The sequence below is a fragment of the Melospiza melodia genome, chromosome 22 (assembly GCF_035770615.1).
Source record: "Melospiza melodia melodia isolate bMelMel2 chromosome 22, bMelMel2.pri, whole genome shotgun sequence".
NCBI classification, from domain to species: domain Eukaryota; kingdom Metazoa; phylum Chordata; class Aves; order Passeriformes; family Passerellidae; genus Melospiza; species Melospiza melodia.
The window spans coordinates 12,739,421-12,766,411 of record NC_086215.1 but is presented as its reverse complement, the minus strand read 5'-3'; the positions used below and the strand labels follow the sequence as shown (position 1 = coordinate 12,766,411).

General features: G+C 45.2%; 2 protein-coding genes across 14 annotated transcripts in view; both read right to left on the bottom strand.

Moving 5' to 3' along the window:
• Nucleotides 1–246: 246 nt before the first annotated feature.
• GOLGA1 (golgin A1) lies at nucleotides 247–16,082 on the bottom strand. 2 transcript variants are annotated; one of them, XM_063174979.1, is made up of 23 exons: nucleotides 16,019–16,082; nucleotides 15,366–15,674; nucleotides 13,925–14,015; nucleotides 12,556–12,630; nucleotides 11,978–12,075; nucleotides 11,444–11,476; nucleotides 10,786–10,914; nucleotides 10,361–10,530; nucleotides 9,871–9,982; nucleotides 9,652–9,747; nucleotides 9,315–9,440; nucleotides 8,397–8,492; nucleotides 7,879–7,974; nucleotides 7,468–7,620; nucleotides 7,141–7,236; nucleotides 6,322–6,411; nucleotides 5,597–5,699; nucleotides 5,172–5,329; nucleotides 4,849–5,010; nucleotides 4,312–4,371; nucleotides 3,622–3,786; nucleotides 3,352–3,438; nucleotides 247–2,532 (listed from the first exon to the last, which is right to left on the bottom strand). In XM_063174979.1, exons 2-23 carry the CDS (start codon nucleotides 15,498–15,500, stop codon nucleotides 2,452–2,454), a joined length of 2,412 nt encoding a protein of 803 aa, XP_063031049.1. In that variant the 5' UTR covers nucleotides 15,501–15,674; nucleotides 16,019–16,082; the 3' UTR covers nucleotides 247–2,451. The 2 variants fall into 2 exon arrangements, with proteins under 2 accessions (XP_063031049.1, XP_063031050.1); XM_063174980.1 differs by lacking the exon at nucleotides 16,019–16,082 and having other exon boundaries at nucleotides 10,361–10,518.
• Nucleotides 16,083–16,718: 636 nt separating this feature from the next.
• SCAI (suppressor of cancer cell invasion) overlaps nucleotides 16,719–26,991 on the bottom strand; it is a 37,388-nt gene continuing 27,115 nt past the window's right edge. For 10 of the 12 annotated variants that reach the window (XM_063174730.1, XM_063174729.1, XM_063174725.1 and 7 more), the window contains 4 exons: nucleotides 23,823–23,895; nucleotides 23,115–23,288; nucleotides 22,935–23,035; nucleotides 16,719–21,904 (listed from right to left, as the gene is read on the bottom strand). In XM_063174730.1, the coding sequence (XP_063030800.1) occupies nucleotides 21,755–21,904; nucleotides 22,935–23,035; nucleotides 23,115–23,288; nucleotides 23,823–23,895 (498 nt within the window). In that variant the 3' untranslated portion in view covers nucleotides 16,719–21,754. The remainder of the gene's footprint in view (nucleotides 21,905–22,934; nucleotides 23,036–23,114; nucleotides 23,289–23,822; nucleotides 23,896–26,991) is intronic. The other 2 variants (XM_063174723.1, XR_010030346.1) reach the window with 2 other exon arrangements.

Sequence of the window (26,991 nt, the reverse complement as noted above, 5' to 3'; positions counted from 1 at the left end):
AGTCCTCGCTTCCATCAGCTGCTCAAAGTGCAGCAGCAGCTGGTCCTGGTGGGAGGTGATTTTGGAAGCACAGTGGCACAACTCATTGTGACACAACTCCCTGGGAGAGGCCTTGGTGGCACAGCTGGCACACCCATCCTCACCCTGGGCAAAGGTGGGGTTTGGGTCATGGTTTAAAAGTCAATTTTAAATAGCTATAGCATCCCAGGGGAGATAACCAGAACTATAAAAAGAAAGAAATCAAGATTAGGGGTTTGATCCAAAATGTATTGCACCACAAATTTCATAGTGTTTCATCATACAGTCCATATTTACAGCATAGAAGGAAAGAAGTCCAATGGTGATAGAAAGGATTATGTATAACCACTGTTCTGAGACAAGGGAAAGTGCATTAGCTTTTTAATACATGTATACACACCAGTCTTGCTCTGATACCTAACGAAAATTCAACAGTTAAGAACTAGTTTATGGTAAGTTGATCCTTAATGAGCTTTGGGATCTGAAACTGAAGTTGTTAGTGAATATATAACAAAAGATTTTACTTTGTCACTCCGTTCCAGGCTGCCTGTCCTGCTTTCCTTGCTGTTCAGCAGTAACCTTTGAAGCCAGGATCAGCATAAACCCAGCAGTCATTCAGCAGGGAGCAGGGGAGTGAGGGAGTCCTGATCCCTGGTCCCACAGAAACAGGGCAGGGCAAAGGGACATCAGAAAGGAAAAGATCTCAGAATAAAATCTTCCCAGGGTTATTCCACCCTGCTGTATCTCACTAGAGAAACAATTGAAATAAATGTACTTTTTGATTGTCTGTTTTCACAGCAGAGCAGGGCTGAACCCTCCCATGCTCTGTCCTGTCTGGAAGTGCCATGAATCTGGTTACTGAAGACTGTTTAGACAAGCTTTAGTGTACCAAAAAATTCTGTTGGTTTTCTTAACTTCAGACAAATCCAACCTGTCTCTAAGTGAGGAGCAGCACCTGTGCCCAGTGACAGCCCCTGGGAGTTCCTGTGTCTGGGGAGGAGCTGTCTGGGAGACCAGCAGGCTCTGGATCCTCTGGATCTGCACATTCACCTCCTGCTGGAGCTCCACTGGAGAAAACTTCAATTGCCCTGAATATATTTAACAGAAGCATCAACTTGTAAGAGAATTCCCAGAACTGCAGCATGCTCACTGAATTCCACACATGTGTGGATTTTTGGAAACGGGTCTCAGTTTTCAGGAATCACACAGTGCTGCTTCCCATTTGGATCCAGATTTTGCAGTGGTGTTAATAACTCTGGGCAAAACTGTGCTTCAGGGAGGAAGTGCCACCTTGGTCCCCTGTCCTTATTGTATTAGGAAAACAAGCTGCTGGAACCACAACTTGTTCACTAAGAGTTGAATTTTGCCCTCAAACCCCTCATGAGCAGCATTTCTTTTACTGTAATAGTCAGGAGTTAACAGTTAACATATTCATAACAGTTTTTAAGCATCAGTATTTAAAGTACAGAAAACCACAACCAAAGAGGCAGATCCTGGTTATAAGGATTTGTTGCTAGCAGACTTGGAAGAAAAAAAAATGAATCAAAATGTTTAGTACCAGCATTCTTCACCCTTTGTAACTAGATTTTTATTTTTTTTAAATAAAAGGTATTTTTCAGTGTGGATTTACAATACCTGGAACTCAGCTTTAAAAATTTAAAATGGTTTCCTACCCCTTTTCCCAATGCTAACAACCCATGGAACAGGCTAATGGATTAGTTTTAAAGGTGACTGAGGATTAGGTACTATAATTAAGACCATTTTAAATATTATTTTTCTTTAAGAAAAGTAAAATCAGACAACTCTAAAGTTGTGCTCTCAAATTAAATAATCAACATGCAGCCTTGAGGGCTGCAGGCCAGGATAAATGCACCTTAAATTACACAGTGATATGAAAAAATGCCAACCATTAGTTAATGTCAGTATTAGAAGGCAAGGCAGAGTTCTTTTTTGGTTAAAGCTCCTGCTCCTGTCCTGTGAAAGGCTTTGCAAACCATCCCACTCTCAACACTCTTCTGCCAACACATTTTTCATTGCTGGCTTCCCACAGCCAGACAAGCAGCTTTTCTGTGCCCAGAGTCACTGGACTGCAGCACCCTGGAACAGCAGCTGGAATCAGCATCCCAAGGGACTGAGCTGGCAGCCCTGCTGCCCTAGAGGTGCTCAGAACCCTCTGGTGCCAGGGACCCACGAGTGCTGAGCACGAGGAGCTGCTCCCAGCACAGACACCCAGCTGCTCCCGACCCCAGCCCAGAGCTGTTCCAGTCTGTAGTGAAAATGTCTCCTTGCACAGCATTAATTTTGTAAACAGAGCCAGAAGTTCTTGTACAAAATACTGCAATGACAGTGATTAAGACACACCTGGAGCAGTGTGTTCAGCATTCTTTTCACAGAAAGAAGTGCCTGGATACTGCCTGCCACCTTCAGGTTCCCTTAAGGCCACAGAGTCCTTGGGCTCGAGATAGACGGGCGGATGCTGCCTTTGGGGGATGGCTTTGACCCAAACCAGGACATCTAGGACACAACAGCACAGCACACATCACACAGGGCTCACACCTCTAAGGAGTGAAAAAGAAACAACATGGGACACAGCCATGTTCTCATCATTTGATGGAAAGAGCTATTTATAACTCAGAATGCTCCAGACTCCAGACTGAAGAAAGGGAGGCAGCTTCACACAGTCAGATCTGGAAGGAACAGCACCCACTGGCCACAGGTGAAAAAGACTGAAGATTATACTTACATATATTCCTTTAAAATAATTTCAAATTAGAACTCTAGTCATTTAAACACAGTGCCTTAAATCAATGTAGCACCAGTGTCCCCTGAACCAGATGGTGAGGAAATCTCTTCACCTGCAGACTGAGCATCCCAACTCCCTGGGTGGGCAGGGATGATGCAGGACCTGGAGCTGAGGCAGCACTCACTGTTGAACATTCCCTAACCACCACACAGCCAGGGCCAGGCAGATCTCAGCCCATGGAAAGGAGACACAGATCTTGGTGTCTGAGCCCAGTGCCAAAAGGACAAACCCAGAGTTAGGCTCTGCTGTTAAACACTGACTGTTTGGCAAGGAGCTCCCAACTTCTTCCCTCAGATCAAGTCCACTGGGCAAAGCTGTGCTCCAACGGCTCTGAGCACCAGAAAGCTGCTATGTCCCTCACTGAAAGGGACAATTCCTGGCACACATACGGTCAGCTAACATTTTAATAATAAATTACATTTATTATTCTACCTAACATTTGGAAAAAAGACACTTCTCCTAATCTCCCAGCATCTAGGAATTTTAATTGTCTCATTAGAGACCACATACGGCACCTAATGGCACCTTACCTTGTACTCCAGAGTTTCTTTGAGCATGTTTTCTTCCTCTTGTGAAAAATTCAGTAACACAGACACAGCTTTAATGAGATGGAATGCCTGAAAGAAACCACAGAGTTGTGTTCCAAACACGTTGCTGTCAGCTATTTTGTTTTATTGCCCCCACTGTACATTTTTTAATTGTAAAATTATGGAATTGGCATGAAGTGTCCTTAGGAGGTGACTGGTGGCAATTTCTAGAGAAAGACAGATGTAGAAAGAGAAGGTAAGTGGCACCTTTACCTCAGACTCCCTGCAGGACATGAACTTTAGTACAACATGTTTAAGGTACTCGAAGTTTATCTCCCTGGAGTCATTCAAGTCAGAGTTGTTGGTGACGGTCACAGAAGCATTAGGCACTTCAGAATTTGCACGTAGCTCAGGTACCTCACTGTCAGGCCTTATTTTCTACAGAAAAATAAAAAATCCACAGAAGAAAAAGAGAAACACATTGCAGATGCTGTTAGCTTGACACTGGGAGGGGTCTGGGTTCAGGATATCTAAAGAGGGTTGTACCCACAAACTGGGCATCAACAGCTCCTCATCCTTCATGGGGTCACAGCAGAGAAGTGTCTCCAGCTCTCCCTACACCCCAGGACAGGTGCTGGCTGATGTCAGCATTCTGTGTACATTACCCAAACCAGCACAGAATTGGCTCCATGGTGGAAGCTATCCCTAGGTAATTTTCTCCTATCACTAACCTGCTCTGAGCCTTTCAAACATGGGCTTTCTTCAGAATAATTTTCAACATCAGAGCAAAAACAACAATTTTAAAACCTCTGTTAATTTTCTTTTAAATTGATTTTTTTTTCTTGGAGCGATAAACCATTGCAGAGGGATGCAATGGGAGTTAGCAGTCAAGCTTTTGGAATAAGAGTGCAAGTACCTGCCAGCAAGTGTCATCTGAAGAGACTGAAAACACACAACCCTTACCAGCTCTTTCTGCAGAGTTTTCTTCAGTTCTGTCATTCTTTGCTGAAGTTGCTTTATCATCTGTAAGCACAGCAAAGAAGAGTTTAACACAGTATTCATTGTCAGGACCCCCAGGTATCTGGAAAAACCCATGATAAACAAGTACTGAATGAAATGATAATTAACCAACACTGACAGCTGTGAAGAAGCAAGCTGAGAGCCTTGCCTTGCCAGCTGCACACAGCAGCAGCCATGTGACAGGACACTTGGGCTTTCATGTGACAGCACCGTGGAACTGAACCCAATTCAGTCAGAGGGCTCTGCAGGAAAGCTGTAAATAGTATCACTGGGTGCACCTTTCTGCCCAAATACATCAGGATTCATGCAGCTCTCACTGCAGTTTTTATTCATGGTTGGGAGATACTTGTGCAATCCAGAGAAAAGCACATACTGGATTCAAATGGAACAGGCCTGTCCTTTTAAGGCTGCAGCACGGGCAGCACCAACTACTTGGCTTCCAAATCAAAAGGGGAAAGACTACCAGCTGGTTCTGTTCACCTTGTTTTTCTCAGCAATTTGCTGTTCTAGCTCTCTGTTATCCTTCTGAAGTTGAACAACATCTGCAGCTGCCACCTCTCCGTTCTGTTCCACCACAGAGTTTTCTGGAGAAGGCAAATGCTCATTGTTCAAGGCCCTCGTCGATTCCTCCAGTTCTAAAACCTACAAAAATAAACATGGAGAGATATCATGACACTTGCAGCCCAAGAACACTCCCCAGGGAGAAAGCCAGACTTCTTTTTGGTTGTCCAGGCAGGACAGAACTGGGGGGCTCCTGCACACCTCCCTCTTCTCCCGAGAGAATGGATTTGAACTGTACTCACGTTTTTCTCATGTTCTCTGGCCAACAGGCACTCCTGTACCTGCAGCTTCAGCTCATCAATTTCTTTTCTTGCTGTTTCCTCTATCTCCACTGCTTGGCTCTGCCTTGCTTCTATGTCCAGCTGTAACTGGCGCACCTGCAGCAAGACAGCTTCATGGTCTGGGAAAGGAGAGACCTGCTTAGTATCAGTGCTGCACATCAGATGGGAGATTCTAATCCATTTGGTCTGTCATGAAGACAGAAAGCCAGGGGACAGAAAGACAGAAGAGAGACTGTCCAATTGTTAGCGAACAATAAACCATTTTGAAAGCGCTAAAAGATTAAATATGAAAGAGAAATCTAGAAAAATTCCAATCTACCAGGCAAGGCCAGAACTAGAGGCTCTACTTAAATTGTTTGGGATGCAGTAGACTCATTTGGTCTAACCTTGACTGAGTTGATTCAGTTCTTCCTTCTGTTTTAGCAGCAGATCACATTTTTCATCAATCAGCTGGTCTTTCTCCTTTATTAGGGTATTCAGCTGTGAAACCTTCAAAGTAGGAAAACAATCAACAGAAGTCATTAAAGATATAAAACAGGAAGAGGGTGTTGAAAGATCCAACATCCTTCAGAAGCACAGCAGGCACCACCTCCACAATGCTGCCCTCAGGAACAAGCACTGAAGTCATTGCTGGAAGAGCTAAACCCCACCTGGCTTCTGTACCACCAGATTGTCACAGCCAGCATGTGGCAGCTGCAAGGCCCCTGAGCAAAACAGGAGATGGCCTTAAACCCCTTCTGCACAGATCTGGCCCAGCAAGCACAGATCCATAGCAGTCCCAGAAGAATAAAGAAACCAAAAGATGGGTTTAAGGTCCTACTTTAAGCAAACACAAGTTCACATCATCCACTATTTTTAATACAGGAAGAGCAAAACAAGACTTTCTAGAACTGACATTTGGTACTGGATACAAGCTCCTCCCTGTAAGGAAATGTACAATTTTACCACTGCTCTGCTCCAGAGGAACCCAGATCCACTGCCGCCTCACATGCTGTGGATACGATTCTGACCAAGGGTCTTGAATGTTAGAATAAATAAATCCAAACCTAGTCTGCTCTTTGAAAGGTTGGGATGTCTCAAATACATTTGAAAACAGTCATTATTAACCAACCTCCTGTTGTAACCCCTCTCTCTGTTTCCTTGTGTCTTCCAATGCTTTGGCAATTTCCACACTGACAGTTTCTCTGCTGCTCATCTCATTCTGCAAACCAGAATTAATTGAGAGGTTATGTGAGACAATTAAATCAAGTCAGTCTCTCATCTTTAACCCCAAGTCTACTAGGACTACAATTAAAGTGTTCTGACACACTACATTTTCCAAGTGAATTAGGTTTGTTTTACTGACTGCTGCTCTCTGCATATGCAAGAGCAGCACAGAACTGATGTAAGAACCCAAACAAACCCAATGCTTACAAGATCTTTCAGCTTGAAGTATCTATTACAAAGAAGCAGCTCCTTGCTACAACAGATCTTTATTTCAATTGTGCATCCAGGAGTAACAATGAAAAAAATTTCAACTAATCTAAATCACAGTCAAAATTAGATAAACTGTAAACACCCAACTAATGTAAGTTTTAACTTTTTGGTTTGAACACTCTGAGTGGAATCTGATGTTGAACCATTCTGTATTCACCACTGCTAACACGATTTCCAAGCTCTTCACATCCCTGACAATATGGGAATGTATTATTTCTGCCTGATTGAGGCAGACCCAAGGCAGACCCAAGCATTCTGGTTCAGAAAAGGGCCATCCCTTTGTAATGCTTCTCAAACACATTTCTGCTGAGTATCAGAGATGATTTACAGCTCCAAGGACCTGCAACCTGAACAGAAGAGGCCTCCAAGCACTGAATGTAACCCACAGTGGAGTTTGCTGCTCCCCAGCCTCAGCTCTGTCCCAAGACAATGCCAGTACCAGTCCAGCCCTTACCTTTAGCCTGTTCAGTTCACACTCTTGTTGTTTTAATGAACTCTCATACTCTTCTTTGCTTCCCTTGAGGTTTTCATTTTCCTTTTCCAATTGGCTCTGTAAAATAAAGAGTGTTTAAATACACAGTACAATTATTCTAATGCTTTGTTTAAACAATTAAACGCATCTAATATTTTGCTCATATTTAATGCCTCAAAGTATGATATCTTCTATTATAATGCCAGGAGTGCTGAATAAAAACATTCAGACAACAAGCAAGCTCTACAAGCTGTGTTAAAATCATGTTGTGAAGACTCTCACAACCCACCAGACAGTTTCTGTACTTACAATCCTGTGCTGAGTTGTTGTTTTATCCAATTCCCAAGCTTTTTCAAGAGCAGCAAGCTGAGATTCCAGCCCAGTAACTTTCTCATCATACTGATGTTTTTCACTTAAAATCTGTTGCTGCAGTTGTTTTCTTTCCTCCTCTAGATCAGTTTTCTTAAGAGAATAAAGAAAACCACATTAACAGAATGGTATTTTGACATCATTCTGACAAGATGAGACACCATTCCATGAGACACTCTCAAACTGAGGAACACTATTCCTTTGGCAGCAATGACATGTACTCACAGACCAGAGTTCAGCAGACAAACAGCAAGAAAACAAACACTTGAATAACAAAACAGAGAAGTGATTGTCTCTGGAGATGCTGTGGACTGATCTGTTACTGGTCAGTGAAACATGCAGGATACTCACCAGCTTCTGGATCTTCAGATCCTGGTCTGCAGCTGCTTCTTTACTCTTTTTCAGCGTTTCTGTTGCGATCCGTAGTTTCTCTTCCAGTTCTTTATTCTAAAATTACATCATTAATTAAATTCCTTATCCACTGGCAACTATGTTATTTAAAAAGTTTGCATAATACAGAGTGGCCCAGGAGGGGAAGGTAAACATTAAATCCCTGAAGCCACAGAGATAGAGAGGCCGCCTATTTGACACATGCAGGTTTTAGAAATTCTTCACCACAGCACTGCTTGCACCTGAGTTATTTGTTTCTCACTACAGGGAGGATCTGCACAAAACCTCTGCATTCACCTCTAGGCCCTCCTCCACCCCTGAAGTGGGGAGATACCCAGAGACACTGATCAATTATTATCCTTTCAAGACTAAATGTGATTAAATGTGCAGTCTCACCTTGGGCAGGGAGTGCAGTGAGGGGAGTAGGGCACAGAGGATGAAAAGAGTGGGAATCTGTGGTGAAATTAGAAACTGCTCACCTGTGTTTCCAGCTGGTTCAGAGCCTGGCTGTGCTGTGTCCTGTCTGTCAATACCTGCTGCCTGCTCTCCTCCAGCCTCTGCTCAAGAGCAGCTTTCTGAAGGTTACATTGAGGTGAAGAACATGAGCAAGGATGGACAAAGACATAAGTTGGTGGGGGGTAATAAAAATTTTCCTTTTTATTTAATTTATAAGGTCAAACTAAAATGGGACAGAATGTTTTAATACCTCTAGATAACTTTAAACTGCCTTGAGTTTACTAAGCGAAGTTCTTTTGTCACAGCAACAGAGGGGTGATGTAACTGTAGGCACCCTGACCAGAGAAAAGCAAACATCCCCAAGACCCAGCTGGGAAAACATTGCTCCAGGCTGATTCTGAGCAGGAGCATCAGTGCTCGAGAAAGAGATCAGAAGCAATGAGAGAAAGGGGATTAACCACAGCTAAGCTTCTGTTTTCAGCTGTTCTTTAGCACTCCTGAGGCTGAGGTTTTGAGCATACAACATTCTGTTTGCACACCTGTGTGCAAACAGTTCCCCTCCCTGCCCCATGCCTTGCCAAAGAACAAGGAAAAGCATTCACTGTGCTTGTGAGGATTAACTAGAAAAACTCCCAAATTGTCCCATCGTCTGTGGGGATGGCAGAAAGCTGCTTTCTTCCTTCTAAGCACTCAGATGCAGTGCCCAAACAGACAGTGCAGAAAGGCCAGCACAGACATCTGTGCAGGACCTACACAAACAGGCTCAGTGCAGCCACCCCATGTCCTGCCCAGCACAGTGTGCCAAAACACACTGCCAGGACAAATGTGCTGTGTGACATCAGCAGCTTTCTCTGCATGGGTGAGATGTAATGTAAGACCTAAAAACCCAAAACAAACTCACTAATACTGTACCTCCAAGCAGCCTTTAACTGTGTAATTACCTCTTTGAGCAGCTCCTGCACATGCTCATCTCCTGAGAGATTTCTTTCTAGCTTTTTTTCCAGGGAAGACACCTTTTCCTGCAGCTGTTCTGTATGTCTATCTCTCTCAGAAAGTTCAAAAGTCATCTGTGAGAATGAGAAACCACAGAATCTTTTTTGTAATGAAGCTTCCAGCTGATCTGTTGTGGTTTGACTTTTGGAAATGCCAATAGAAAGCAAAGTCCTATTTAAAAAGACAATTTGACCCTGAAACACTTTCTGGACACCAAGTACACAAAGGTGTACATTACCCAAATGTGCACACCAGGAGCAGCATGTGCATCTGAAAGCACCTCACCTTTTGCTTCTCCTGCTCATATTCCACCTTCAGAGATTCATGCTCCACTTGTAACATTTCCAGTCTCTTCTCACAACCAGAACCAGCCACTCGAGCCTAAACATATTGAGAAATTACTTACTTTGAAAATTAAATTTCCAACACCACATAACTGATATCTAATCTAACTTCTGCAGACATGGAGCTCTTTGAATCAAATCTCACTTGGCTCAAACTTACATTTTGCAAGTCTACAGAAAGCTGCTGAATGACAGTTTGTAGCTCCTGTTCTCTTAACTCCAGAGCAGTGATCTTATTTTCTGCATTTGTCTCAGCTGTCATTAGTTCATCTCTTCACAGAAAGAGAATAAAAACAAGTGACATACCATTCCAGGAAAATAATCTTTAGCAGATAATTCTGCTGCTTATGAAAATGGACATCAACAAAATTTTCTCGTCCTAAAACCAGTTACCATCATAAATCACTGCTTGATTACACATTTTCAAATAAAAGTGACAGTTAAGCATTCAAACTATGAAAAAAATAAATAATTTACAAAAAAAGTATTACTATCATTGGCTTGGCATTTACATCCCCATGGCCACAGCAGAGGCAAAAATTCAGTCAGCTCACTACATATATAAACTCTTCCAAAGAGACAAAGTGAGCATGAAGTAAAAATACAGGGGAAACACAACCACTGCTCCTGTGAGACGCCCAGCTCCGTACCTGTGAGCCTGCAGCTGCAGCAGCTGCTGCTGCAAGTCCTGCAGGTCCCTGCTGAGCGCCGAGGCCTCGGCCCTGGCCTCCTGCAGCTCCGCTGCCGCCCGGCTCAGCTCCTGCGCCCGCGCCTCCAGCTCCTGCTCCGCTCTGCTCAGACACTCTTCCTTTTTCAAAAGCTGAACATTAGAGCATCATCTTGGGCATTACAGGTGACCAGTAACACTGATAAACCTTTTCACTGAAACCTGCCTGGGGCTGAATTAAGTGAGATAACAGACTATGTAATATTGTGTTCAGTACCTACTGTGAGGATTTTGACACTAACCAAACCGGTGTACAAGCACAAAGGCTGACAAAATGTATGCTGGGCTACCGCTAACTTAATATCCTGGTAAAAAATTTAGGAAATAAAAAGTTGAAAATATTCTTACCATGTGTTTAACTTTGGCAATTTCCTGCTGCTGAAAGCCCTCCAGTTCATCAATTTCATCTCGTTTTTGGAAAAGGTTCAAACTCTGCTCCCTCATTTCTTGTAACTGTGTTTGAAGCACTTTTTTTTCCTGATAAATGAACAGAACCAAAGGATATCCGTATGCTCATGTCAAGTTAATGGGAGATCAGGTAAACTCTCTGAGAAAGAAACCTTGTCTTGAAGCTATAGAGCTCCCAATGGTGCTCCATACAGAACTAGAAATCCTTTCAGATTCATGTCACGGTGAAAATTACCAAACTCCAAAAAAAACAAAAAAGAAATCTGAATTCATTACAATGCCACCAGTGACCATCTAAACTGAACTCTTAAAAATGGACTATGTTCCACCTTACAGAAGGACAACTTTCCCATCACAACCCATCGTTCTTTACTTCCCTGCTGAAAAATAAATCAAATAAATCCAGAAAGACCTCCCCAAGCATTTGGGCTGGTAACAAAAAGCATATGATTGGCCTCTCCCACTGAACAAAGACCAAATAATAAAAAGGGCTGAACAGAGTCAAGTTCTGATAGAGCTGGAAGTGTGCAGGATGGTGTTTGCAAATACACACAGAGCTACAATACACCCCCTGAGAAAAATATCCAAGGTTAATTACCTTTTCAACTTGAGCGAGTTTTTCCATCCACTCCTGAACAAGAAAGAAAGAAAGGAGAAAAAACGATATCAAAATCTATTTGCAGACTTTCAAGGACAGCAACTATGGTTAAAAAAAAAAAAGAAAAAGAAGAATTTGTACTGCTGGCAGATACTAAGCTTTGGTAATGATTAAAAAATAATCAGCAGCAGCACAGTAACACCCAGCGCTTGAATAAAGGCTGAGGAATCATTCATGCTAGCTGAATACATAAGTTTTATGCAAGTGAAATAAATGTGACAACAGGCCTACTGCCATTGAATCTTATCCAAGCACAAGCTTAACCTTTCATTAGGAATTTCTGTGGGCTCTTGTTAAAACCAGTCTGAGCAGTGACAAGTCCTGCACCATTCCTGGCACTGAGCTCAGCACTCCCTCCTTCCCTCAGCGCTGGCACGCTCACACACAGGGCTGAACAATTATTTTAATTAATAGTAACACCTACTTAAAATATCAGGGTCATGCGAGTCTAAGATCCTGCTCAAGTTTTCTTACCTTGTCCTTTTTTTCCAAGGCCAAAGCCATTCCTTCAGCCATCTTGGCTCGACTGGCCTGATGAGCTTCATTCTGCTCCTGAAACTTCCTCATGGAGGCTACCAACAGAGAACCACCAGCTATATTAAAAGCTCATCTTTTAAAATTACTTCTCACTTTCCTGTAAATTATAAATAACTTTAAAGAGCTTCTTCTGCAAGTAATTAGTCTTGACTGTAGCACTAGCGCTGTGCTACTCATTCCCTCACGCTGCTTGCAGGCTGGCAAAGGGCCAAAGCTAACAGCAGACAGGGATACTGCTCCTTGCTGGATCAGAACAAAGCTGCAGGTTTCCAAAAGGTCTTTCCTGCATGTGAGCCCCAAATTTGGCAGAAGGAGTGTAATAACAACTTCACTCAACACACTGCTGCTGCTTTTTATGCTGTAAATAAGGTAACAACTTGTGTTCTAATTGTTCACACTACAGAGGTGCACAGTTTGAAAGGAAATCATTAGCACACCTGCACACCAAACCTCTTTCCTTCCAACCACAATTTTCAACTGAACTGAACAAAAAGGGAAAAAAGAAAAATACGTACAATCCTGATGCTTTTCTAATGCATTTTCAAGCTTCTCTTTTATCTTCTGCAGATTTCGGATCTGATCAGCATAATCTTGTGTGAGGAGGGAGAAGAACAGACCAGGAATGGACAGACATTGGGGAAGGACATTTTTAGGGTAACACAAAAATAAAAAAGGGGAAAAAAAAAGAAAAGAAAAAAGGATGAGTGGCAAATGACAATGATTTTCTCAATCAGAAAATCATTCCTGCTAAGGAATTGGGTGACCACAACAATGAACACAAGCAAATAGCTCTGTACTGTCCACAGGGTTGGCACAAACAGAAGGGCCTGTCCCAGGGGTGTCAGTCACACAGACAACAGCAGAACCAGAGAATCAACAACTGTCCCTCCCTTTTTACTTCATCCCAGAACAGTGACACATTTCCCTCTGCTCAGGAAAGGTGTCTGGCACTGCAGGCTGCAGGGAAGGGTTAATTCATGGCCACTGCATCCATCTGCAGTCCCACAGCACTGCCCTCACCCTCGCTCAGCAGAACTGCCACAGGAGGGAATATGAACCAAAACAGAGTGTGCACACACCCTGGAGAGGTTCCTGTACAACGGAGAAGAGGATTTACTCACTGGCTGGCTGCCTGCATGAGACTCCTGATACCCAGAGCCTCCCTCTCTTGTGTTAAGTCCCAGCCAGCACTTTTAAGTTTATCTTGTGCAAGCAGATGAGCATTTGGGCCTTTTGAATTCCATGTGAAATAATTTTTGAACCCTATATTTTCTTGAACTGAAGCCCGATAAGTCTCCAAAATAAAATAATCAAAATAATCTTTATCTGGCTGTAATCTTCCCTAGTTTTTCAAGCCTCCCATGAGCTTTGGGAAGCAGCAGTGTAACACAGTTCAGCCCAGTCCTGGTCCCTTCCCTACAACAGGGATGGGGAGTAGTGCCAGCCTTCACTACAGCTTTACAGAACAAGGAATTAGAAAGAAAAAACCCTCAGGACTGTTTCATGTTGAATTCTTTGTTTCTTCTTCATTTCCAAGCCCACTTCTTTAAGGATGGTACTGTGTTACTGTCAGAAAGCTCAGCCCCTATCAGAAACAAACCATACACACAAGTGAGGACAGATGCTGTTTGAAACATGGGACAGAAAGCTATCCCAGCTGCTCCAAGCAATCACCTAAATCAGCAAATTGTTGAAATCAGCAAATCAGTTGCCTTCATAAAAAATTAATGATGCTGGATGCTCCCTTCTTATCAATCAACAGGGCTGCTACAAATCAATCTTCAAAAGACCCTAACGTCATGGACTTTCAATAAATTAAACCATGTAAATTCAAGGGAAAACATTTCCTATACTAACAAGTTTTATATGTATCAGGGCACATACCAGATAGCTTCACCTCCAGTTTTCTAATTTGTTCATTTCTTCTTAACAACTGGGATGAAAGATCCTCTCTGGAGCTGCTTCCATCAGAAGCCTTGGGAGAAAAGCAACACTCTGTAACTTACAAAATTCAGAAAAAGTGATCCTGCCATACATTTAGTCTGGGATAAAACACTCTCCTGCCTAGGGTCAGCACTTGTTTTTCCCACAGAGGGGAAAATTGTACTAGCACAGCAGAATGTGTCAAAAATGCTGAAGGAGAAAACCAGCAAGGCTCAATAGTGCCAGGCTGCCTGCTCCCCAGAGCACAGAGCTTGGGAAGGAGCTGGGGCTGGGACCTGAGTGTCCAAACCGCCACTGAGGAGATGGGGCAGGAAATCAGGCTCCACAGCACAGGCACCAGCAAAGGTCAAACAGAGAGTCCTGAAAACCAAAGTAATTACAAGAGAAGCGGTAATGCTTTTCACGTGGGACAAACTCATTGAAGCCCTGATGCAGCAATTTGTCCACACAAAATCTGCTGCATAACTGACTTACGACTCCTCTGGTGAGTTTTGCTCCATAAAAGTCAACAGCAAGAGCAGTTAAATGAATATTGATAAACTCTTGGAGGTTTTCTGAAGACCACTTGTTTTGCCATTTCATTATTTCATTATGTTGTTTTGCCAATTCATTATTTGTTTGCTGTTCTACAAACTTGCAAGACGGCAAAACCAAAAAGAATTTCTACATGAGACTTTCCTAAGTGCAAAAGAAAAAACAGCCTCAGACAAACACAAGACTAATATATTTTCACTACAACATGTATTTAAACATTAGGAGCTCCAACCTCCTGCTTAACACAACTGAAATTTCAGGTGAGCTTCAAAAAAAATTACTTAAAGCCCAACTGTATAAACAAGCTCTTCACTCTGCAGACAGCAGAGACTTGCTGCTGGCTGTGCAGTGGGTCCTGCTGGCTCCAGCAGTGGGGTGACACTGCCCTAATCCAGGCTTTCAGAAATGTGACATCCAGCCATGCAGGGCAGAGGTGCCAGAGCATTCCAGGGTCTCACTTAACCCATGCACTCCTGGAACTTCACCGCTGGTTTAAACAATGTTTTATCGTGAAAGAGAGGAACTAAAGTGGTTTTGAGTGCAACAACAATTCAGCAGAGACATATACAATGTCTCAGGTAGGAAGGCTACCAGGAAGCCCAGAGGTAAAATGAAAACTGTTTACGTGGGAATGAAAGACTCCTGGCAACTACTATGCTTAACAAACCTTTTCTCTTCAATATTTAATTTCACTCAAGCTAATGATACATTTATGCATTAGGAGATACACTTACAAAGACACCACATCACGTTTTCAAATCACACACTAGACTTTAAATGCTTGTCTGCAAAACCGTAATAAAAATACTGTCAGAGAAAGGAGATTTCAAAGCAAGGTGTAACTCACAAAGTCGTCTCCAGAGTCTGCTCCCACAGACGTGATCGATTCCTTGCTGACAGACCTGGGCATGCGGGCATTTCCTCCGGGCCGGGGAGCCACCGCCGCCTCCTCCGCAATCTTCTTCTTCAATTTGGCAAACATTTTACTGCTCTACAGCCCTGAAATATCCAGGGCCTTTGGAAAGCCACGACCGCCAACGTTCAATACGCTGACACTCGGGTCTAAAGCTTCCAAACGCTGAGACTGAATTCTGAGCCTCATGCACTGGTTTACTGCATCTCCAGCGCCACTGAAGCCCTCAAGGCCTGGCAGTACCTGCAAATCAGACAGAAATGGGTTCCACACCAAAAAATTCCACCGGCATGGATCATTTAAAGGGAACAGAAAGCCTTTTAACATCGCATCTGTTACAGCACGTTAAAAATCGGGTCTCCCGGAGCAGAATCCGTTAAAGCCCCAAACCAACGGCCCCAAACGGCGGCGGGGCCGGGGCCCGGGGAGCGGGCGGGTCCCCTCAGCCCGGCCCGGCCCGGCCCGGCCCGGCCCGGCCCGCGGAGGCTGCTCGGCTCCGAGGCACCGAGGCCTGTCACCGCCGCTCCCCCGCTGCCCTGGCCCGGCTGCCCCCTCCTCTCCCGGTCCCCCGTCCCCTCGCTCCTCACCGCCCATGCCCGGCCGAGCCTCGCCGGTGCCGCGGCCGCCGCCGCTTCCCCGGACACCGCCGACCCGGAAGCGCCGCGCGGGGCGGAAGCGGCGCCGGTCCCGCTCCGCCCTCGGTCCCGCTCCGCCCCCGGCCCCGCTCCGCCCCCGGCCCCGCTCCGCCCTCCGACCGAGCTCCTCCCTCAGCGCCGCTCCGCCCTCAGCCCGAGCCCCGCCCCCTGCCGAGCTCCGCCCCCGCTCCTCCCGCTCCTCTCCCGGCCCGGCTCGTCCTTTAGTCCCACTCCTCCCTCCCGCAGTCCCCGTCCGGAGCGGAGCAGGCGCCTCGGTACGAGCGTTTATCACAGTTTATTGACAGCACAGTCCGCCGGCGGGGCCGGGGCGGCGGCTGGGACAGGGACAGAGAACGGCTCGGACACGGCACAACCGCGAACACCGGGCGGGAGCGGCCCCGGCGCGGCGGGGACAAAAGCGAACGGAAATCTGCTCCAAAGTCTCTGGAAAGGCGGTGACGGGCGGGACGCGGGGCTGGCGCCGGTCGGTGGTGCCCGGCCGGAGCGGGACAGGCGGCAGGGCCCGGCTCCATCGCGGTTCGCTCCTCCCCGCAGTGTCCAGCAGTAACAAACACGCTCCTTCCCTCCCCGAACGGCAGAGTCGCTTCTGGCATCACACAGCTTTGGCGATTACACATCCCTTGCAAAAAAGTCCATTTGCTCCAAAAAAAGTTTATTTATATATCTCTATATATTTTAAGGAAAATATCCGTTTTTACCAAAATACGATATACAGGCACACAGCTGTAAAATAACTTTAAACCAATTCACTATAAAATTACTTTTGGTAATAAATAATTTGATTCTCAGAGAGGCAAAACGCTCCGTGTGCCTCCGCAGCTGGGCTGCCCGAGGCACGGTCCCTCTGCATTCCCAGAACGCTCCCACCTGCGCTCCCCTCCTCTTCTCGCTGGGCCGGGCCCAGGGCAGAAGCCACTTGTGCTTTTCAGCCTGCATGAGGCAGAATCCTGCTCCCAACAAACCAGTTCAATGGCAGAACCGTCACCAACACGTGCCAAAGCCATCTGTGAGGGGGCAGATCCTCCCAGCAGGGTTTGCTCTGCAAGGAGGGCTGGTGAGATCTGTTCTGCTCTGGGGCTCCTGCAGGCCAGCCAGCTGTGCTGGGGTCTGCTCCCAGCGGGAATCAAACCAGGAACAAAACATCTGTGCGTGCCTCTGGGCACAATACAGAGACAGTCCTTAACCCCAAAAAATGTCACATTCAGAAATCCTGAACTAACTCTCCTCAGTCTTGGCAATGGTTTAGACAGGAAAACAAAAAGTGGCTGGCACTCCTAAATCTGAAGCAGTTATGTGTATCCTCTGCTCTAGTGAGCAGATCCCTATTGATCTTCAAAGCACCTAAATACATTTGGTCACAGATCAGTATTGCTCTAAAGTCCAACGTTACAAATACGGGAGAGCCCCTTCAGCAGTATCATCTGCTCTGCAGATCTCTGCCCCGGCTGCTCTGTCCAGTCTGACCTTACGAGGCACACAGAGCAGTTTTCAGCTCTCTGTATTAATTTTTTCCTTGTTCATGTAAGTGTTCCTGCCTGCAGAGCTCCCTCAGCCCCAGGAGCAGCCCCCAACACCAGGAGTGAGTGAGGCTCGGCCGCTGCTGCACCACTGACTGAGCTGCACTCACCGACAGTTACTGAGGAACTGAACACAGGTAAAGCTTTTACAAAAGAAACCTCAAGACAAAACACTTGTTCAGACAGATTCCAAGATTTTTAGCTTTGGGAAGAGCAGACTTGCAGCACAGCATGGTTACAGGACACGGGAGGCAGTGAGGCAGGGGAGGTGCTTCCTAACTCAAGCCAGGGGTGGGCTATGGAACAGCACTTCCATCCCATCCTGAGGGGAGAAGCCTGACCAGAGATACTCAAATTGTAACTTCTGAAGATGATTAATTGAAGCCAGATTTCCTGTTGCCCCCATCTATTTCCTATGATCCTTTAAAGACATCTCTGCACATCCCCCTGGGGAACAGTCTTGAGGGGTTTAGTCAGTCATGACTTGACAGACATTATTTTGATGAACTACTCAAAGAAAGGTCCTGAAACTTCTCAAGAAAGCACTCCAGGGCGCATGTCCTGTTTGTGCAGCTCACAGAAGTCAGTGCTCCATTTAGCTGGTGCACAAAGCAAAATGACACATCACATCCCAAGAGGAATGAAAAACCAAAGCATTAAAGACTCATAACCCTGCATTGCCCTGACACTGTTATTTTGAGAAGTCAAAGGGGAAAAAAAAGGCAACAGCAGTAACTTTGGCAAGATGTTCCAAAGCCAATTTGAGCAGGAGCACAAACCTACTGTGGGAGCAGGATTCATCTGAGCACACCACATGCAGAGAGTAGGGAGCCAGGCAGGAGCAGTCCTGTAAGGACACAGCTGGTCCAGTTCACCTTGTCCTCTCAATGTTTCACATGCAGAATTCACCCCTTTAATTTGGCATTGCCTGGTGCTGGCAAGTCTTCTCCGCTAATATAAGCAATAAAGATACATGGAGAAAGGGAGAGCGAGACAAGAGGGAAGGCATCAGGCCTGAGAAGAAAAGGATTTGTTCTCTTCTCACTTAAAAATGGTTCAGTCTTTGCTTGGCTTCCACACTGAGGACTGCGAGATACAAAACCAGATTTTCTTCAGTACACACAAGCATACACCGAGAGGTACCTACGACCATAGCACAGAGCACACAGTAGCACAAGTTCAGAATGACTTAGTTCAAACAAGACAAGCTTTTACTTGGAGGGGAAAATATCAACATTTTCATACTGAATGCAGTTCTTTGGGTGGGAAAGAAGGGGCTGGCTCAAAATCCAAGAGCAGACACTCATCCTAGCTACAGCTAGAGCAGACAGAGGGTATGAGCCCTCTGCTTCCACAGTACAATTCCACACTCCTCCCAACACAACAGGAGTGAAATCTTTATCTTTGAACGTCCCAGCACTGGACCTTCTAACAAAGATCAGCGGGTAAGAGGAGAATTAGGAACCTCAAAAACTAATTTTTCACTAGAACAGTCATTGCTGCTAAGTTCAGCTTCTGAACTAATTTTTAAGGCCTATATTCTCCTCCTACATTCCAGCTTCTTCTTTTAAAAAGTGCATTCTTCTCTGATGAGATCTACCTTGGCAAAAAGCAAACACAACTTCCTCGAAGGGCTGCAAATGGTAGAAGCCCCTCAGGTCACAAGCAGGGACTCCCCACTTCAGCCTAAACAAAGGTGAGGACCACCAAGGCTTTCCCAGTCAGTTCACAAGCAATGTCCCACAGCTTCACCAGCCCACACGAGTGGAATCATCATCATCATCACTCCTATGCTTGGAAACAGCATACTCTTTTCTTTTCCATAGAGATGGAACCAAAAAAGGAATAGCTTCATCAAAGCAAAAGCTAAAGCAAAGCAAAAGCATTTGGTTGGAAGGCAGTGACCTGGGGAAAACTCAATTCCCTTTTTCCATGCAAGCTGAACGCTGCTGGTAGAGGAACAGCAGGCAGGGCAACAGATAACCTGCCTCTCACTTGCTGCTGCATCAAAGGCTTCTTGCATCTTTAGCCTCCACATACAATCCCACGTTTTAGCAACTGGGGGCCTCCTACCAGGCAAGATCAGCTTCACAGTAATACATGGATCTTATCACTGTAACATACAGGGATACCCATTCCCTTGGCTAACTGAGGGCTCCTGTACCTGGAATCAGTTATCAATTACTTCAAGGCCCAAGGGTAAGTCCCTGGAAACAGCAAATTACAGTGGCAGAAGAGCCATGACCTTTAGTACAACCACAAATGATCTGCAGCACCTTGTGGATTCCACCCAACATGGCGTATGTGTGTATATATAAATTTTGTATATAGACATCGTAGTGGTTCATTCTTTTTAATACATATACAAGTACCTGTACATAAATACATATTTACAATTTACACCAGGCAGTAGATGCATGTGTACTGTACATACACACACAAACGCCGAGCACACACATGCACACACCAACACACACTCGTCACAACAGACTCCACAGCCTGGCAAAGGAAGTCCTGCCAGAGTCCAAAGAGCAGCACCAAGGGGGGTCTCAATGTACCAGCTTCACGACTGCTTAGGACAAACAAAGCATTCACAGGATTTTGTACACTTGGGAAATAAAGAATGGATGGTGCAAGCTTCAGCCCAGCTACAAAGAACCTTCATGCAAACTCCCCAGCTACACTGCAGCATTCCTGCTGTTCCACACTGTGCTCCCTCAGCTGAATGGATCCACCAGGCTGCTCTGGCTGACCACACCACACCCTGGGTGATGCTCTGCACCCAGGACTGCCACGACCCTGCAACAGTCATCAAGTTCTGCACTGTTTCCACCTAAGCACAGAGGCATGGCTGGGGTTAAACAAAAAGGTCTGATTAGACTTGTCCTCTCACTTCGATCAGCCCACAGAACAACAGTGACAATTGACTTTTCCATTTAATAGTTTAAAGTATCTCCATTCCCTCATCCTTGCTCCCCCTGCACTGCCAGGAGCTGCCAGAGCTCCTCCAGCTCTGCAGGGCAGGCAGAGCAGTCCCAAATGAGGCAGCCAGCCCTCTCCCAGCAGCCACTAGAGCCTTCTCCAGCCAGCCCCTTCCCAAAGGCCACTGTCCCCCTGCAGACACCCATCCAGCCGAGCTCCTGGCTGGGGAGTGATGGTGCTGCCAAGGTCCAGCCCCTGGCAGCTCCTGAGGGCAGGACAGAGCATGGGGGGGCTCTGGCAGCTCCCAGCTGGCCTCACCTGCAAGGGGACATCAGCACCTCTCTGGGGCTGTGCACAGCAGGGTCAGACACACGAGGGACAGGCACAGCACTGTGCAGGACACCCTCTCAGCTCCGCCAGGGACTGCTCATGCTGTGGGAGCCACACATTCCATCCACACAGTACCTCAAACTGAAGAATGCCCCCTCCTGCTGTGGCAGCATGCCCCACATGCCAGTGAGAGGTGGGGGCTGACCTTCAGGGTTTGCAGTTGGTTCACTATTGACCCCAAGCCCAGCCAGGTCCTTGGCCAGCAGTACACAGCTCAAACAGAAAACTGCTGCATCAAACTTATAGGGAGCTTTAAGCATCTTTACAAATTCACTTCAAAACACTGCTCCAAATGCAACTTAATTGCCCACAGTTTTGTTTCCTCGCTTGCCTAAGACTGAAAAAATATATTTGTTATGAAGGAATCTGTGTTATTGCTATTGTTGGTTTGCACTGTGTGGTTCCATCTTTACCATTTCAAATCCAAACTCTTTGGGGATAAAATATTGGGTTTTTTCTGTTGTTTTTTTTTTCTTTCCAATTTCTTAAAATTGTACAAAAATAAAGGATTTCCACAAATGTGGGCTAAAGGTAACCAATAATACTTCTATGCTTAGGATCAGCTGTTGGAAATGTGGTTGACAGCCACAAGACCAGAAATAAACTTCTTGTGATTCTTTAGTTTAACATTTAAAAGACATGAAAACTTCTGCTTATAAAATTGACCCCATACAGAATGGAACAGCTCAACTAACAGCTGTTTATTATTACTTTTTAAAATAATGGTCCTAAATTTAAAAATAAAATCAAGTACTTCCTTTTATGATTTTCACATTATAAAACTGCACCATTCAAAATCTGTGGCCAGGGAATCCCCTTTGCAATAAGACAGTTTCTTTTAATAGTCATCGAGTGTGTTTTCCAGGAAAACATTCCTAACATCCAGAATGGAAGCCAGCTCCAAAATGTGCTTTTGGAGGTGAGGGTTCTCCACCGTTTCATCTCTTGGCAGCTGAGGATAAGATTCGGGATAATTTCGAGTCTCCTGCTAGATGACAGTGAAAACAAAGAGAATCAGACACTCATTTCTTTCACACGCTCTAGGAAGAAGACTGCAAAAGGCCAATTTCACCCTAATCTATTCAGTATGGCAGAGAGACAGCAAACATTCTAGAATTTTCAGTTTTCTCTTTCCATTGATTCAGAGACGGTCACAGTGGCAATACAAATGCCTGTTCATCTCAGATAGTTATTGGTATGTTCACTGAGGCTTTGCAGGAAAAAAAAATAAACCACTAAAAGAGACAAAAAATATTCACCTGTACTTACCCACTAGGCTGGAGTTCATTTCTTGAAATTACAGACATATAAGCATCTCCAGTGGGAGATTCATCTCATCCTAAAACAAATATCTAAGACACTGGGGGCAAATCTCTCCCCACTGACACAGACCTCCTTCTTTTCCCTGGTATCAGAGCAGCCCAGGTAGCTGACTTTGGCCTGGAGAGCTGCTGGACATCTGCAGTTCCACAACTGAATACTGCACCTTTCAATGCTCCAGTCCCATGTTTCCCTGCAGTACTTAAAATGGAGCAGGCAGTTTATATGCCAACACTCACATAAAATGGTGTAGATCCAGAGCAGACTTCTCTGCTGGCACAGCTTTAACCAACAGGGAGGCAACAATACCATCTTCCTATTTAGTGTAATCATTTACACTTCAAAGACCTTTCAAAACCCATTCACATGAACACATTCCAGAAATAATGACCCACTCCTCTCCACTTCCCCTTATATTCTTGCTCTATACCTATTTGGTTGTGTAGAAATAATAATCTCAAGTTATAAAGAGGAATTTTTCTAGCAGACAAGGCTGTCCAGAGTGACATAATTGAACTGGAGTGCGCCTGCTGTGTTACGTGCAGGATGAGGCTCCTGCAAGCCAACAAAGGCACAGCCTCAGTGCAAGCTGCAGGAGCAGCATGTGAGCATCAGCCCCTTTCTGAGGTCACCCTGGCCCTCCCACCTGACCAGGGCAGCTCTGCAGCTCCCACAAAGGCACACACATCCCTGCGTACCCGGAAGATTTTGTGCATCCTCATCGTAGCCGAACAGAAGATAAATCTTGTGAGAAGCAAGCGAAGGAACTCATCCCCAAAAAACTGAAGGAAGGACTGATCTGTAGAGAAGGCAAAGAAAGGCCATTTAGAAAGGCTCAGAGCCCCCGAGAGGCTGGGCCGGGCCTGGCCAGGCCGTACCTATGGAGCGAGAGTGGGTCAGCAGCTGGGCAATGTCCCGGTTGATTTTCCGGAGGTAATCCTGACACTTCTCCCACAATCCTCGGCGCATGCTTGATAATCCAGAGACAAACAGGAATGCCATTAAGGGATTGTTCAGAAAGAGTGTGAAGAGGCTACCCCGCTGAGACTGATCTAAAAGGAAAAATAAATCAATAGACAAAGGGATACATTTGGCACATGAAACAGAAACGCTGTCCCTGCCACACAACGAAGTCGCTCACCCGCTAAATTCCGTCACAGAGGAGCTACTCCTGGGTGTTAGTTACACCTTCCCTCGTGCAGGCCTGATCCCTGGCTGGCAATAAAGGCTTGCTGGAGACATGCATTAACACCAAGGCACCTAAACTGGCTCTGCTCCCTTTCTGGGAGCAATAATGCTGCCCAGAGCTGTAACAACCACCGTCACCCACGCTGGGCTGGCCATGCCTCAGTGTCCCGGCAGGACAGCCTTTGCTCCAGCCCTTGTTGGAGCCAGAAATGTCACCAGCATGGGAAAAAATCATTTATCACATACACTAGCTAAACTTTATCATACTACTTCAGGGACCGGCAACCTGATTCAGGGGTTACACAGTAGTGGAAAGCTGCCTTTTCCTGAGGAATCCACGTTCTGTTTGGGACAGATACAGAACTGCAGCTTGTTGGGAAATGCAATACTGCACATACCTTGCAATGCTTTTGGATATGCTGTTGGAGAAAGCAAGCACACCAATGGCTGTCCAAATAAGTTTGTGAAATTCTGTAACAGATAAGAATTTTGAAGTATTGATGGTCACTTTGCTTGCCTTGAATATTCAGCAAGTCAAGGGTACAAATCATATTAATGACAGAAGACAGTAACGCCCCTCACACAGCTCAGCATTGGCAATGAGCCTGACAAATTCAATTACTCAGAGATCACAGCACAGAAGGAATATCACCAACTACATTTTAAATTAATTACAATTCTCTCATTTCATTGCTACTGATGGCAGACACTAATTTCATGGGAAAATGGCTTTCAGTAGTAACACATTACTTGAAAAAAAATAATCGTGTTCTGCAGTAAAAGTGAAAACAATTTGATTTAATATTTTCCCTCAACACCTACTGAACTGCCCAGTCAAAACATTTCTTTGCCCTTTTCCTTCTAGCAGGAAAAGCTATGTCTGATAAAACAGGAGGGCCCAGAGGAAAGTTTTAAAGTAAGTTTCCTTTAAAGCAAGTATGTCACAACCTGGGAAAAAAAGCCAAAAATCATGCACACAACCTCATTAGCTGTCACCAGAAGAGCTTTCTTAAACTGAAGGGTTGTAAAGCTATAGAAAATGTGATTGTGCCTGCAGATCAGATTCTTAAAACTGCAGTTTACAAGTGTTAGACATACAATACCACAAGTATTTGCTTGTGAAGAATCCTCAAAAAGTTATTTTTGAGGATTCCTTTTGGCATCTGCATAATTCAAATGAACTTTCCCTTCCAGGCAGTATATTTAAGTTATATTAGTTTTACAGTTAATTTGATCTAAGTCTGCTAAATACTAGAGACAGAAATCTAGTCTAATCGAAATAAAACATTTCCCATCTCTGACAGAGTGCTGAGTAGTGCTAGAAACCCTTCTAGCTGGATACTAAGGTTTGGTCTCTAAGGAAGAAACAAAGACAACTCCCTTGCAGACAGGAACAAGAGATCAGCCCAGGAATTGGTGAAAGAAACATTTCAGCCTCCAGGAGCCAACCCAGACACGGCTGGTTTGAAGTGTACACACTGGCAAGGTTTTACCTTCTCCAGTAACTCATGTTCTCAGTACCAGGAGCAGGCTGACCAGTTTAATGAATTCCACCGTGTGTCACTCAGCTCCAGAGCAGAGCAGCCAGGCCAGCAGTGGGAAGAGCCCTGCAGCCCCACAGAGCACCTGGGTCACCTGTGGGTGTCAGGCTCAGCTGAGAGCACTCTGGACTCTGCCCCAGCAGGGGTTTAGCCAGGAGAACCTGCCCTGCAATCCAGATATTGACAGGAGGTCTGGCTATGGAATGCCCTACCCCTCAGCGCATGGACAACTCCAAAAAGGATAAACCCCATTTTGTTTCAAATTTGACTGGATTTTTACTTCAGTGCTCAAGGTTTCCAACAGAAGTATTGCTGATTTTTACAATGCATGTCATGTGCATCTCCTTACAAGAAAGAACTGCCCATCATTTCCAAAAGAAGTCACATCACATTTAAGCTTTGCTAAGCTGAGTATTTATACCACATCACTGACAGAAGCCTTGCATTCCCACTGGCTGGAGGTTTTCATTTGGTTTGGTTTGGTTTTAAAACTTTGCATTTTACCATGATCCTAGACAACCACAGCTACAGGAAGATATCGATTTAAAAATATTATTTCATCCACATATGCAGTGGTAACCTTCAAGAACACACAGACAGCTATATTTAAATGGAAGTGTTAAAAAAAAAATTCACGGCTTTCAGTAGATATGCTCGATTTGCAGTTATCTTCCACTTTCAGCTAAATATACAGGGGAGGAAGCTGTTCAAGTGCTGCTGATTTGACAAACTGGCAAGTCACTTCCTGGCAGGACTTACTTTCAGTCATCACCATTTAGGTCCTGCAGAGAGAGGGAGAGGACGGGGATGCGTGCAGGAGAGCAGGGACGGGCTGCAGAAAAGGATGTGTGAGCATTTGCTGTTCCTGCTGCTACTGCTGGCAGTGACATTTAAATGTCAGGATAGCTCCTGTCCTATCAGGGAGGATCAGAGCAGCCACGGGGAAAAAAGCCAGTATTGACTTCAATTCCTCACACGGCTGCTCTTTGCTCATGCAGCACTCGAGCCCCCAGACACCTCCCAGCCCACAGGGGACAGTCCCAGGACAGCTCTGCCAGGGCTCTCTGGGGACAAGGACCCCAGCACAACCACAGGCAGGAGCGTGCCAGGGCTGGAACACTGACCTTGAGAGCTCTGCCATGAACCTTCACTGGAAAACAGCACGAGACACCCAAACCAGTCCCCTGACACACCTGCCTGTGCTCAGTGGCAAGAGATGGGGAAAGTGAATGTCACTTCTGAAATGCTGAACTTATTTCTTTTTAGGTTCCTTGCACTTGTGCCCACACTGTTCTGATCTGCATCAGTACTCCTAGCAGCCACTTCTATAATCCTGCCCTGAAATACTTCCCAAGCTCACATTTCTGTGCTCCTTCCACACAGACAGAGCTGGATGCTCTCCACCAGCTGTGCTGAACAGACTGCTGGGTTTTACACCCCTGCCAGCTCACTGCAGAACAATGAAAAGAAACTCAATGGAGGTTACAGAGTTGCTTACTGTGCACCCAAAAAACAAAGAAAACGGAATTATGAAATTTAAATGCAATACAAAAAGCAAATTCTACTGTGAACATTTGGCATTATTCTCACAAGACCTACAAATCTACGTGTGGAAATCCATTGCCCCAAACAGGTTCATTGCTCTAAGCTTTACACAGAACCCCAATCTGTCCAGAGCTGGAATCCTTTGCTCTCTTACAGAGCTGATCCATTTGACATCTTCTAACTCTATTAAGAGAGGAAGGTGGTACAAAAACCAAAACCAAACCAAGAAACCAACAAGCCATACCTTTTATCCCTGAAAGAAAACCAATCCTCCTGATGTTATACTGGAATGAATGCCAGGAAAGAGCATAGGGAAATAAATCCCTTCCAAACGCTCACTTTCTCAGAAAGACAAGTAAATCACTCTAATTGTGTTTCCCTCCATTTAAATGGGGAAGGGAATGCAGGAAAAAAGCAGATTTGTTCTGAAACCAGTGCAGTGAATTTAAATAAAGTGGTGTTTAAAAAGCCCTCTGAGATA

Excerpts from the sequence above, each read along its gene's own strand:
- GOLGA1 (XM_063174979.1), bottom strand. The coding sequence starts at position 15,500 with ATGTTTGCCAAATTGAAGAAGAAGATTGCGGAGGAGGCGGCGGTGGCT. Across the intron at positions 12,631-13,924 it reads ACTGGAGGTGAAGCTATCTG|ATTATGCTGATCAGATCCGA; the intron begins GTATGTGCCCTG and ends TCCTCACACAAG. Across the intron at positions 7,237-7,467 it reads CAACAACTCAGCACAGGATT|AGCCAATTGGAAAAGGAAAA; the intron begins GTAAGTACAGAA and ends TTTATTTTACAG.